The sequence below is a fragment of the Theropithecus gelada genome, chromosome 11 (assembly GCF_003255815.1).
Source record: "Theropithecus gelada isolate Dixy chromosome 11, Tgel_1.0, whole genome shotgun sequence".
NCBI lineage: Eukaryota > Metazoa > Chordata > Mammalia > Primates > Cercopithecidae > Theropithecus > Theropithecus gelada.
The window spans coordinates 62,808,672-62,823,256 of NC_037679.1; the positions used below are offsets into that span (position 1 = coordinate 62,808,672).

General features: G+C 44.5%; 1 protein-coding gene and 1 non-coding gene across 2 annotated transcripts in view; one reads left to right on the top strand and one right to left on the bottom strand.

The window, feature by feature from the left end:
• Positions 1-14,585, top strand: part of STAB2 (stabilin 2) — a 170,639-nt gene that overhangs the window by 115,475 nt on the left and 40,579 nt on the right. The window contains exons 40-45 of the mRNA XM_025402059.1: positions 374-419; positions 1,264-1,340; positions 2,546-2,671; positions 4,693-4,766; positions 6,608-6,679; positions 13,860-13,979. Coding sequence (XP_025257844.1) covers positions 374-419; positions 1,264-1,340; positions 2,546-2,671; positions 4,693-4,766; positions 6,608-6,679; positions 13,860-13,979 — 515 coding nt within the window. The remainder of the gene's footprint in view (positions 1-373; positions 420-1,263; positions 1,341-2,545; positions 2,672-4,692; positions 4,767-6,607; positions 6,680-13,859; positions 13,980-14,585) is intronic.
• On the bottom strand, positions 9,790-9,892 carry LOC112635711. Its single transcript, XR_003122044.1, has one exon. It is a non-coding gene; the product is annotated as a small nucleolar RNA U13 (small nucleolar RNA).

A 14,585-nucleotide genomic window follows, 5' to 3' on the forward strand; every position in this document is an offset into this window, starting at 1 on the left:
GAAAGAATAGCATAGGAAATACGAATAAAAGAAAATCAAAACCCAGAAGAGAGATACACATCAACACCCAGACCATAAGAGCACATGGTCACATTCCAGGGAGAATTCTGTGTTTTATTCACCCTTGCATTCTCACTGCCTAGCACAGGGCCTGGCAAACAAGACACCATCAATGTATTTGACCTTCAGATTTGGCTTTGAGCTTCGTGGCAGCCAGTATAAAAAAGGATTGGCATGGTCTCATAGTTTTGTATTGCTCACATGATGCACATCACTTACTTCCAAAGAAGTAGCTTTTCCGAGCACAAAATACTAAAAATCCTCAGATGAGATTTAGTAAGAGGGCTGAGACAGCAACTGTTCTCTTTTTCAGTGACCACAGAAGACAACTGCAATGGGATGTGCCATACCAGTGCCAAGTAGGTAGCCCCGGGCCGCCTCTGAGGACAATGCAAAGGGGATTTTTTTTTCCCAGTATGGTCTACCCTAGTCTCTATCCTCAGGATTTGTTTCCTGACACCATTTCTGAGGGCTTAGGATAAATTTAAGTATGAAACTAAAAATATCTCTGATGAGGCCACTATCAAATAGCCAGATCCAGGCTTTCCAACAAGCTGCCATCTGACTTACCTGGCACATTGACGAAAGTGCCCACTGCTACCCCAGTCCAAGCCACCAGGACTCTTTCTTGGAGGATGAGGCAACCCAGTGGGCCTCAGTTTCCATAAACCTTGTTCCTGACCCACAGCAAGGCATAGCTTCATAATCCTAACTTCCAGAGAGGCTTAATGAGTTAAGTACCTAGTAGTGGATTTAGACATGAATTCAAAGTCAGCCTCTGCCATTTGTGCTACTGCATGACCTTGAGTCCAATGTTGAATCCCTCCAAAGCCTCCGAGTCTTCATTTGTAAATGGGAATAATACCGACTTGCTAGGGCTATTGGATAGTGAGTAGATGACACAAAATAATACATGAAACATGGCTCCTAGCACATCAGTGGCTCTCTAAAGCTTGGCAGCTACCCATCTTATTCCTGAACTGATACCTGTATCTATGCATGCTATAGTTTGCCTGATAAATGAGTACAGTTTTGGCTGCCTGTGGTGGGGTCATGCCAGAATTAGACTTCTCCCAAGCCTTAGGACCTCTGAGTGTCTCATGGGGGCAGGCACCAGGATACTGGGGGTGAAGGGCATTGTGAGTCACGTGGTGGGAGGTGGAGTCTTTTTCTGCAAACCCCATTTGCCCTTCCTTGTTGCAGCTGCCTTCCCAACTCAGATGGTACAGCTTCATGCAAGTGTGCAGCAGGATTCCAAGGAAACGGGACCATCTGCACAGGCAAGCAAAGGAAGGAATTTGCTGGGGGCTGGCAAGGCTTGCATGGGCTATTGAAAGATTCTTGTTCCTGCAGTCTGAATGGGCCTCAGCTGCTAGTGCCAACCACTGATGGTGAATCGCATATAATAGGGCAGTTGATTGTGCCTGGGGACAGGAAACCAAATGGTCACAGCCTTGACCACAATTGGGATCACCTGGGAAGCTTTAAAAACCAGTGATTTGTGTTGAGAACCCACATAAAGAAATGATCAATGTTTCAGATGATGGATATGCTAATTACCCTGATCTATACGTTATATGCATCACGGCATTACTATATACCCCAGAAATATGTCCAATTATGTGTCCATTAAAAAATAACTCACTGATTTGATTGGCCTAGGGTATGGCTGGGGCATCGAGGGTCTGGAGTAGACTAAAAAGAATTTGAGCCCTGGTTCTTCCTCCAACTACCCAAGTGGCCTTGGATAGGTCATTTGTAAAGTAAACTTAAAACTACCTCCCTTGCGGAGTGGTTTTGAGGTTAAGTGAGCTCTCTGTGTTCAATGGAAGAATAATGCAGCTGTTGAAAACTCAGCTCAACTTAGACTCCCCAGGTTTGAACCTAAGTACTTATCACTTACGTTACCTTGGGAAAGTTTCTTGACTGCTCTTTGCATTATTATTTTTATCTGCAAGTTGGGGATAATAAGACCTCAGTCACTGAGTTGGACAGTAACCTGAATTAATACCTGTGAAGTGCTTAGAACAGACCCAGCACGTAGCACTCAATAAATGTAAGCTAATACTCTTATGGTGCCTGGTGCTAGAAAAAAAAAAAAGGAAAATCTTAAGGTCATTTTTCTCTTGAGCACTGTGTCCTGGCAGGCTTTGGTCCAGATTGTGACAGCGCTGGACAATGATCATGCCAATCCACTTTCTAGACCATCTTACCCTGGGATTCTCCCAGAGGGCCAAGTAGCCCCACCTTGGTCCCCAGGTGTGTCCTGCAGTACGATGCGTACAGAATGCTAGTAAAAACAGCTAGAAAGGGCAAATCACGAATGTTTTTCTTGCTGTTTTTGGGAATTGGCCATATTTAATCCAGTGCCTGCTCAAGTAGTTTTGCAGTATCTTCCATTTCTCAATGACTTAAGGAAAAATACATCAATGGCTTTTCCTCTTCCCCCTCCCCTTCCCCTTCTGCTCTGTGTCATTTTCTATAGCAATCAATGCCTGTGAAATCAGCAATGGAGGTTGCTCTGCCAAGGCTGACTGTAAGAGAACCACCCCAGGAAGGCGAGTGTGCACGTGCAAAGCAGGCTACACGGGTGATGGCATTGTGTGCCTGGGTAGGTGCCCTTCCCTCTTCCACCAGCGAAACAGTGTAAGAGTCAGAGCCCTATTGAATGATTACAACATGTGTGCCCTGATTGTCGGGACACAAAACTGAGGTCATCATTCTGTTTCCCAGGGCAGGAAAGTATAAGGGCATGGGAAAGTGACCACAGGGTATGAAGGCATGTAATGTCCAAAAATTACTTTGGAAGGGTAAAAGGAGATACATTTTCCAATTAAACATCATGGCAATGACAGAACGTTTAAACTTTTATTAGTTCCTTTTTATACAAGTAGCGCATGCTCACTGTAGAAAAAAAAGCACACATGCAGGAGAAAATACACTGAAGATAGTGCTCTTAGTATTGTCATTACCCCATTTTGCTATGCCTACATGTATTTGTTTAACAAAAATGGTATCTCAAGATATACAGCATTTACCATGCTTCGCAATATATCAGAGTAACTCTCCCTGAAAGCAAGTATACCTCTAACTTTAAATATCCACACACTGTTCTACTATAAAGGTATACCGTGATAAGTTATCTGAATTTAACAGTTTAATTGGAAAAAAATTGACATGGAAGAGTTACAAGAATAGCACAAAAAGGACCCACTTGTTCTTTACCCACATTCAGTTATTAACATTTAGCCCTGGCTGGGCGCGGTGACTCACGCCTGTAATCCCAGCACTTTGGGAGGCCAAGGTAGGCGGATCATAAGGTCAGGAGTTCAAGACAATCCTGGCCAACATGGTGAAATCACGTCTCTACTGAATATACAAAATTAGCCAGGTGTGGTGGCACCTGGGAGGCTGAGGCAGGAGAATCGCTTGTACCCAGGAGGCAGAAGTTGCAGTGAGCCGAGATTGTGCCACTGCACTCCAGCCTGGGTGACAGAGTGAGACTCCATTTCCAAAAAAAAAAAAAAACCATTTAGCCCTGTTTATCATTTGCTCTCTTTGTATATATACATTTTTAAGCCATTTGAGAGTAATCTGTGTATATTGTATTCCCTTTCTTCCTAAATACTTGAGTGTATATTTCCTAAGAATAAGGATAGCCTCTTAGGTAACCATAGCACAGTTATCAACTTCAGTAAATTTTTTATTGATGTAATACTTTTGTCTAATTACCATTCATATTCTAATTTTGTCAGTTGTTTCAATAATGTCCTTTTTGACATTTTTTCCTCCAGTGTGGGATCAAGTCTAGGGCTGGATATTGTATTTCATTGTCATGTCTTTTGAGTCCCCTTTAATCTGGGAGAGTCCTCAGCTTTGCTTTGTGTCTTATGACATAAACCCATGGGAATAATATCCTCCACCTCCCCAACTTTTTTTTAGTAGCATGTCCTTTATTTGGGGTTTGCCTGGCATTTTTCATTCTTAGATTCAAGTTATACATTCAAGGGCCCCAAATGTCACACAAGTGATATTGCATCTGTCTCAGGAAGCCTTGAGCTCTCCTGCCCTTTGTGTGTGATGTTAATTTTGACCACTCGGTGAAGGGGCTGTGATATCTCCATTGTACAGCTATTTTTTTCTCCTTTGCTACTAATAAGCAGTCAGAGGAGAGACACTTTAACACCAAGCAGATATGTTGTTCCCCATCAAAATATGCTCCTAAGTTTAGCATCTTTTGATGAGTCTTCCCTGAACCAATCTATATTGTGACAGTTGCAAATGATTGTTTTTAATTCCTAAGTCTCTTCATTCATAGCACTCTTAGATTAGACTCCAAGGTTCTGTGGTTTCAAGTACTTTGCTACAAATGCTCAGATTTATTCCATGGACTGATTTAAGCCAGTAGACAATACCTCTGCTGGAACTGGCCTATCCCAGAATAGTCAATCTTAAGAAACTGTATCCAGTACCCTCCTAGTTCGGTTATTTCTGTCTCAGAATTTCCAGAAAACTGAATCATGCTTTGACACCCACTCCCCTCAGTCAGCCATCTTAGCTCATTCCTCACTCTGGCTTCGCTTGGAAACCAGACTTGATTTCCAGGCCAGATGTTGGTTTTTTGTTTTAAAGAAATCAACCCGTGTTTGGAGAACCATGGTGGCTGTGACAAGAACGCAGAGTGCACACAGACAGGACCCAACCAGGTGAGTGCCACCTCTCGCAGGCCCTTACGTTTTATAGAAGGAAACTCCTAGGCCTTTAGACACAGGCCTGAGAGGAAAAGGCTGAGAATGGACCTCTGATGAACTGCAGACAAATATGAATACTTTAGGGGAAATTCTGAAAGAATCAAGAGGCCCTTCTTTGAGAATGAGGTGAAATGGGGGAAAACCAAGGGTACCAGGACAAGAGGCTTCCCTAGTGTGGGGAGAAGTAGGTATCTGCAAATACCATGTGATTCCAGAAGCATCTAGACAACCCCCAAAAATACTCCCCTTTATTTCAGCATACTGACGCCCAGAATCCCACACTTTATCTTTGGCGTAAGGCTCTGAAGCACATGTGCCACAGTGAAGATAATACTGTGGGCACTCTAACAGTCACATGGTCCTGAGTACAGGGAGCTTGCAGCATCTGTCTGGAGGGGAGGTGGGGAAAATGAGAGTGCCCGCATCAGAGAATGGGGATCACAGGGTGGAAAGACACAGGCAGGGAAGCTGGAGGCCTGGAGACCCAAGTTCTGCCTTCCTTAGTCTCTGCCACATGGTGAACAGGCAAAATGGCCAGGCAGGAAATCACATATATCCAAAACTGGATGACAAAGTGAAATCACCAGTGAATGTTCTATTGACCTCGTTGAGCCATCTGGAGACCTCAGTGCCAGGTCTCTCAACAGGCGGATCAAGCAAGTACCTAAAGTACCCAAAAATAAGAAAAAAAAAAACTGTCTTGAACTGTGTGAGCACACATGTGCATGTGAGTGGACACATTTAGTCATGGAGGAAATCAGAGCTGTCAATGCTGAGCTTTCTTAGACATCTTTTGAGGATTGGTAGTTTCTATTTCAAACTGCATATGAGATAGGAGACAATCTATAAACTTTTTGGTGCTTGGGACCTCTAAGGGTGCCCATCCAGCCCTAGGAGGCAGTAAAGGAGGATGTGGAATTGAACTCTGAGAACAAGACCTTGGCTGAGGAGGGACAGCTGGTGATGTCTTGGAAAAGGTTTGAGCTGATATTGGGGCCCATTGTGAAGAAAGAGGAAGAGGAACAAGGAAGAGGAACAGGGAAAACCTGCCCATGTAGCCCTGGCTGGCACCCCTGATGAGTTAAAGTGCTCAGAAACAGACATCTTCCCAGGGCCCGCCCTTGTGTGAATTAGAAAAGCTGCCCCTTGGGAGAGCACAGTGGGAGCAGGTGTCCCTTCCTTTGGGGACATCGGTGAATAGAGCGTGGGCTGGGCTTCAGCCCAGTGAACACGGAACATGAGGCCCTGTCCCCAGCTTCTTCAGACAGTGTCCCCTCCCTCAACTTGAAGCTTCCACCCAACTTCCTGGGCCAACCAATGGGTTTGGTAGATTGTCTCCACGTGCACACCTCAGTGGGCTGTAAAGGCTTCTCCTTAGCATCTCCTAGCACTGGTACCTTTCAGCTCAGCATGGGTGCAGATGAGCAAGATAAGAGTGTGAATGAGAGTGGGATATAGTTTGGCTTCCTTTCAACTGACCTTCACCAATCAAAGAAAAGAAGTGAATACCTGAAGGCAAGGGATCAAATGGGGTGAGAACATTAAAAAGAAAAAAAAGGTATTTTAGCAACAAAGATAGGATGTGCATGAGATCCCAGTGCTCAAGTGAAGTGTGCCAAGTGCTAAAATATTAAATATAAGGTGACAATTATTATAAAATAGATATTACCAACATCAAATACAGACTCTCCTAACGTTACCGTGACCATGATGGAGTTTGGGTCTGAGAGCCAGTTCATGCGGCCAGTACAGAACCCATCTGCAAAATGACCCCATGTGCTTCTGCTCCTGAACAGGCTGCCTGTAACTGTTTGCCAGCATACACTGGAGATGGAAAGGTCTGCACGCTCATCAACGTCTGCTTAACTGTGAGTATGGCTCTATGGTGGATGTCCTTCAAGCCTCAGAGCCGGGGTGCCTGCCACCCCACTTCTAGGGGATGCAGAGTTGAGAAAATATTCCTCTGGAGGCCTCATAGCTGTGTGTTGACCATGAGGTTCATTTCTCTGGCACATTCCATTGTAATGTTGGGGAGAAAGGAGAGAAGGCACCGTCTGCTAACCCCTAGCCTGCCCCTTTGGCTGCGGCATATTGAGCTAAGTCTACCCACTTGCTTATCCCCCATCCATATAGCCAACTCTTATGAAAAAGATCCCTTTCCCCCTTTCCACCAAGCATGTTTCTCACCTCCTCCAGGAAGCCCTCTTAGGTAAACCTCACAGCAACTTTCCACTCCTCCTTTTCCTAGACTTACACGTAGGAATCCACAGTGAGTGCACTCTGAGTCAACAATATAGTGTAGCATTCCAAAAGCTAGTTCTGTCATCACAGAGGCCTAGAGGACAGGCTAAGGAAGATGAAGATTCTCTCACCCCACAACTACCCTCCATGGCCCCTATCACCCCCATTCTACATGTTAACGCTACCTTAGAACAGAGGATCCAGTTCTAGATGCCTTGCATTGAGCAGGGGTTCATATGGGGGTAGAAGCACTGTGTCTCCTATGTCCATGCACGCATCACTAATTCTCCCAGTTCTCTCTCTCTAAAGAGGAGTTGGGATGTGGGGTGGAGGCTGCCATCAACATTTCAAGGATTGTCACATAACAAAAGGGTTGTTCTTGTTCTGTGTAAGTCCAAGCAGTAGGACTAGGACCAGCGGATGGACAGTAGAAGAAAACAGATTTCTTTAAACTCAACTCAGGTCTTTAGTTAGAACTGTCCAGAGATAGAGAGTTTTGAGAAGTAATGAGCTTATTATAACTCAAGGTATTTAACTATAGGAATAAAGCAACAGATGGGTTATCAACCCAGACAGCCATTTAGATTCCTCCCAGCCCTGATCCATATGACTCTTGGATTTTCAGCTGGTTTGCTTCTTGGGACCTCAGTTTCCTTGGATGGTTGTAAATGTCCCTGGAGTTCCCTTTACCACTAACATCTGGGCTTTGACTTTCTTCCTCCAGTCTGTAGGATATTATTGACACACTTCTTGTCTCCGTTTGCATGTTGATCCTGGTAGGAGCAGGATCTTCTGATTCTCTTATAACCCTTGACTGCAGGCTGGACCCATGTTAATGCAAACCGAGTAGGAGTTTACTCAGTCATTAATCACTGAGTCTCAAACTGGGCTAGTCACCTACTGCTGCTCAGAGCCTAATTGTCCCAGGCCTGGTGCCTCCAAAGGGATGAGATAAGCCTGCTGACCCAGCATGTCACATCCGGAGCACTTTGTGTGGTCAGCTAGGCCTCTGAAGTCCTGCATCAACGTCACATTTATATCCACTGCTTGCCAGGGGTCAGCCACTGTGCTTAGGGGTGCCCAGTCATTCTTTCGTTTAATTTCTCTAACAACCATATGAGGTAAGAACTGTTATTAACCCCATTTTACAGACAAAGCGACTCTAGCTGTGCCTCTTTCCCAGGACTGCTATAACAAACTGCCACAAACTGAGTGGGTGAAAACAATAGAAATGTATTTTCTCACAGTTCTGGAGGACCAAATCCAAAATTAAGGTGCCTGCAAGGATGTGCTCCCTCTGAAGGCCCCATGGGAAGGTCCTTCCTTGCCTCTTCCAGCTTCTGGTGGCTCCAGGCATTCCTGGCCTGTGGCCACATCACTCTAATCTCTGCCTCTGTCTTCACATGGCCTTCACTTCTGTATCTGTGTCTTCTCTTCCTCTTGCAAGGACACTTGTGGCATTAAGTGGTTAATCTAGGATGATCTTATCTGGAGATCCTTAATTACATCTGTAAAGACTCTTTTTCTAAATTAGTTGCATCCACAGTTGCATCCAGTCCTTAGGGACAGTTCAACCCACCAGGCTGGGAGGAGTGAAGGCCCTTGCCCAAGGTCACAGACCTAGTATGTGGCATGGCCAGAACTTGAACCTATCTCTGTCTTACTCAAGATCTGCGCCCTTGACCATTTCTTGGGGGTGCTTGTTCTTCCTACAAGGCCCAGTCCCAACACCTTGTTTTCCTGTTTATATTACTTCCCACCTGAGAGCTGCCAGCTGTTGACATGAGAACAGTGCAGACACCCTGTAATTAAGACCCTTCTTCAGTTTAGGCTCCCATTATCTCCTTGTGTTGATCTGGCAAGTTCCTCAAGAGATCAATGTCCTCTACATGAAACAGTTATGTAAGGATAATAAAGAAGCTATAGAAAAGATGGGGACTGAGATATGAAGCTGTTACCAATAGAACTATGGCCAGCTTAATTTTCACAGGAATTCTTCCATGGGCCATTCATGTTTTGTAAAAAATGGCCACCTTGTCTTGGACAAATGACTCCTGATATAGCTGACCTGGGAGATTCTGAAGGTCCTTTGCTACTGTATCTCAGCAACATATTCCCGTAGGAATTAACTCTATTGCAAGATTGTAAAATTATAGGCCATAAGGGGCCAGGCAGGGAATCATATCAATAGGAAGACCCAAATCATGTTGCCGCTCTAATGGGGAAACATCTACTCCAACTGACTGGTACTCTAAACTGTGTCAGCCCAGTGTTGACAGTACTCCTGCTATTTTAAAAGATATGAAAATTTATGAATTTGTATGTAAATTTTACCAATTTTTAAATGATGGTAATTAATTTCAGAAAGCTCTTTTAAATACTGGGCTAAACAAACAAAATAGTCCTGATGCTAAATCTAGCCCAAGAACAATTATTTCTGCTCAAATCCTACCAACAAGGACTGTGAAACATTGTCTTTCCTGAGTTAGTCCCCAGTCCAAACTACTTTAGTCCATTTGTGCTGCTCTAACAGCACAGAGGATACCTGAGACTGGGTAGCTTATAAGCAATAGAAATGTATTTCTCACATTCTGGAGGCCGGGCAGTCCAAGATCAAGGCACTGGCCAGTTCTGTGTCTGCTGCAGGTCAGCTTCCTGGTTCATAGATGGTGCCTTCTTGCTCATTGGTAGAAGGGACAACTGAGTTCCCTTGGGTCTCTTTTTTCTTCTCTTTTCACATCAGAAGGGTAATGTGCCAATGTTGTAACAAGTTTTGAGCGAGGCACATCTCATAGAATAGTGTGAAAACCCAATATCAAGCTAATGAACCACAAAAAGATCTCTCTTTTATAAGGGCATTAATCCCATTTATAAAGGCTTTGCCCTCATGACCTAATGACCTTCTAAAGGCCCCACCTCCTAATGCCATCACAATGAGGGTTAGGTGGGGGACACAAACATTTAGACTAGAGCAGGAGGCAAGCATGTTGATGGGACAGAGACTGGATGAGATGGGAAGGGTTGTAGTGATCGGACAAGGTCTCTCTGCAAAGGTGACTCATAACTGAATGTTCAGAAGTGGGCAGCCACATGAAAATCTTAGGGAAAATGTATAAACAAAAGGAAGAGCAAGTCAGGGGTCCTGGGAACAGGAAAAGCTTGGCATGTTCTGGGAACTGAAGAGACAGCCAGTGTGACTGCAGTAAACGGAATAAAAGGGAGGTGGTGAGGGGCCAGATCACCTTACACCATGTAGGCTATGCTGTGGAGCTTATATTTTATTCCAGTTATGACTAGGAAGCCACTGGATGATCATGTAGGTCAATATCAATGTCTGGCTTGGCTCTCAAATCTCATTCTGGCTGCTGTGATGACTGTGCATGATAGGGATTCAAAAGCACAACCAAGAAGACCATGTAAAAGACTGATAGAGCAGACCAGGAAAGACCAGAGTGGTTTGACTAGAGCTGTAGCAGTGGGTATAATAAGAAGTCGCTGGGGCCAGGTGTGCATGGTGGCTCATGCCTATAATCCCAGCACTTTGGGGCGCTAAGGCAGGTAGTTCGCTTGAGCTCAGGAGTTTGAGACCAGCTTGGAGAGAGAGGGAGGGAGATAAATCATTGGACAGGGGATGCATTTTGGAGATAACCAACAAGACCTGCTGATAGACTGGATATGAGAAATACAAGGAAAAGGAATCAAAGACACTATCTAGGTTTTTTGCTGAGACATGTTGGTTCCACTCATGAAGATAAGGATGGCTTAGAGATGAGGAAGCGTTGAGTGAAATATCAACAGGTCTGTCTTTTTGTTGAGTTTGAGTTGCTTGGTAGCCATTCAAGTGAAGATTTCCAGTGAATGTAAGCCTGAAGGAGAGATCATGACAGAGGTACAAATATAGGGGTCATTGGCACAGAGATGGTATTTAAACACAGGGGACTGGCTGAAGCACAAGATGAAAGTTAGAGGCAAAGACGGGGCAGGCAGAGGGGCCCTGGATATTAAGCCATTGAGCAGAGGAAGAAGTACCTACAGAGAAGACTCAGTAAAAAAGCCCACAATGTGGAAGGAAAACCACCTATCAAGTATAGTGTCAACAGAGGCCAAGAGAAGAAAATGTTTCAAGAGGAGTGATTGTACAGGCAAAGGATGTTGAGATGTCACCTAAGTTGAGAGAAGAGAACTGACCACCGCCTTCTTAAGGTCTCAGTTCTTGAAGACCTGGATCAGGGTGGAGGCTTGTGTAAAGGTGGGACCAAGAGCCTAGAAGTAAGTTGAGAAAAAAATTGGAAGTAAGGAAAGTAGAAACATAGACAACATTTGCAAGGATCTTCCTGGGCAAATAAATGGGGTAGTTAATGGAGAAGGATGTGGACTGAAGGAAGCATTGTTTATAACACTTGACTCTGGAAAATTTTAAACCTATGTTAAACTAGAGCAACTAATACATGAACCCATCTGTACCTGACACTCAGGTGCAAGACTCAACTCATGGTCAGTCTTTGTTCATCTATACCTAGTGGGTTCTCTTAAAGGAAAAGAGAAAAGAGAGTTTGACTTTTTTCAAGATAAGTAATATAAAGGCATGTTTTTGTGCTGGGGAGTATGATCTGATAGAGGAGAGGAGGTCGATTGTTACAGGAGGAAAACACAGGAAGGGGTGAGAGGGAGTGGGACCCAGAGCCCAGGTGGAGGCATCAACCTCAGATAGAAGCAGATGTAGTGTCAGTCAGTCTATTAGTCAGTGATGAACTAGTGAGTCCATTAATGAGTCAGTCCATTAGTTAGTTATTTGTTAGTATACTTGTTAAATAAGGAAAGCAGAGTCCGTGAGTTCAGACCCAACCAAGTGGTGAAGCTCAGGATGAGGAGATGAGGTGGTTCTTGTTACCTGTGTCTCTTTTCTGTATGAGGTACAAGTGGGGCTCATCAACTAAGATGAGAGGACAGTGATTGAGAGTTGAGAAAAGTGAGGAGTGGAATGTCATTTGTATTAGTCAATTTTCATGCTGCTGATAAAGACATACTCCAGACTGGACAACTTACAAAACAAAGGTTTATTGAGCTTACAGTTCCTCATGGCTGGGGAGGTCTCATAATCATGGTGGAAGGTGAAAAGCATGTCTCACATGGTGGCAGACAAGAGAGCTTGTGCAGGGAAACTCCCATTTTTAAAACCATCAGATCTCCTGAGACTCATTCGCTATTACAAGAAGAGCACAGGAAAGACCTGCCTCACAATTCAACCACTTCCTACCAGGTTCCTCCCATGACACATGGGAGTTGTGGGAGTTATAATTCAAGATGAGATTTGGGTGGGAACACAGCCAAACTGTATCATCTCTAGAGAGAGGGAAATTAAATGTACTGCAAAAGTGCAGGCATCTGTGTGCATACCTTTGAAGGGAGTCTGGATAGCACGTATCTGTGACTTTCGCAGGCAATGCACTGCCAGCCCTGCAGACCCAGAGAAGTTAGAGTGGGGCCCAGGAGGGCTAGGGATTTGCCAAGCCATAGTGATGGAGGGAGAGAAGAGCCAGGGAGGCTCACAGTGCTCCACCTTGCCAGCTGGCTGGGGGCCAAGGGGGCTGAGTGGGTGGGCAGAAATGCTGGGGAGAAAGAAGTAAGCTCAAAGGAGGGGAGGTCCCTGTGGACCAAAGGAGGTTGGAGACTGCACTATTAGAAGAGATAAGTTGAAATGATAAAAGTTAGTGGCCAGAGAGAGAGAGAAGGATGCTTGAAATGGAGCTCTCAGGAGCAGTCAGTGCACTTTAATGTTGACTGCAAAGCCAGAGGGTGTGGGCAGAGGTGGTAGAGGCCATTGACAAGGGTATTGACACTGGGAAGGATGGCAACATCAAGAATGAAGGGAAAGGCAGTCATCCAGGCACCACCATTAGAACCAAAGAGTAAAATCTAGTGAAGGATTATGGATACTATGTGTTCAAAGGATGAGGGTGTGGAAATGTTTTGGAAGTGACAATGTACAGTAAGAAAGACACTCTCCCAGAACAGCCAGGACATTGCCACTTCAATCCCTCACCAGTGTGGAGGTAGTGGAGGAAAACAGCTTCACTTGAGAGGCATAGGAAGGACAATGTTTGCAGGAGACAGAGACCTCTGCAGGAAGAGGTGAAGAGAGCTTACTAAGAAGAGGTGAGAATGTCAGAAAGTTGCTAATGGCAATGAGTTTGAGAAAGCATGGGGAAGGGTTTGCAAGGAAGGGGCCTATGGGGTCAGATGATGCATGTGTAGAGGAACATGGGGTGAGTGTCCCTGCAATGAGTGTCCCCAGGGATGTTAACTTTGAACCGTGCTTTGCTTTGTTTGTATTTTAGATCTCTACCCATCTTCCACACCTTATGAGATCTTTGAGGGCTGGGACAATGTGTTCTATTTTATACCACCTGCCTTCTGTCTGATAATGGTAACCTTTTCCTATGATCAGAATTTAGCTTAAAGCTGGGAAGTATCAAACAGGTGGAATCTTACTAGTTAATACCTGAATGCTGAGAACTTTCCAATTTGGCAACTCTGGGCTTACCTGTACAGGGCTGGAGATCTGCTCAAAGGGACCTGTGATCTTAGGATACAAGGCCAGGTGAATAAGATGCCCCTGTGAGCATAGGGAATTGGAAGGCAAGCTCGGGAAAAGGACAAACAATTCAAATGAATCGAAGAAAGTGAGACAAAAAATGAATTCCAACCAAAAATGAATTCCAACGCAGAATTGCTTTGTAAATATCGGTAGAGCTGGCAAACTAACTGGTCTAATCCCCATCCCTTGCCCCTTGGCAATTTTACCAGAAAAATGGCGGCTGTAGTGAATTTGCCATCTGTAACCACACTGGGCAAGGAGAAAGAACTTGTACTTGCAAGCCAAACTACGTCGGAGATGGATTTACCTGCCGTGGCAACATTTATCAGGTAACGCGAGACATGTTTCCATAAAGTAAACTCTACTTCCCTAAAAATGCCAAGAATCCACGTAGCTAAGGAATATTCAAGAGCTTGGTGAAATCTAAAGCGCTGTAAAAATATGAAAGACAATTTTATATAAATCAGCAACGAAAAGAAATTTTGTCTTCCTCTGGGAATTCATTTGACCTGCAAAAGAGCGTAATGTAGGGATTAAGATGGACTGTCAGCTCTGGAGTCAGAAACGCCTGGGTTTGAATTCAGTTCTCCTGGTTAGTAATGTGACTTTGAGCATATTATGTCACCTCTCTGTATATCAATTTTCCAATCTGTAAAAGAAAATAATGATGGTACCAACTCCATCAGCTTGTTAAAGTAATATGTGCAAAGGACACAGAGTGCTCAGTAGCTCAACCACATTACCATGGTGTGGATTGCTGCATGTGCATATGTGCGTGTGCATGTGTGCATGCACATGTTAAAATGTACATGCATGTGTGCATGTGTGTACGTGTGTATGCTTGTGTGTACATGCAGGTGCGTGTGTGCACACTGCATGTGTGCACACGTGTGTGTGCATGTATGTGTGTGTACTGAGCATAGTGGTTGAGGCAA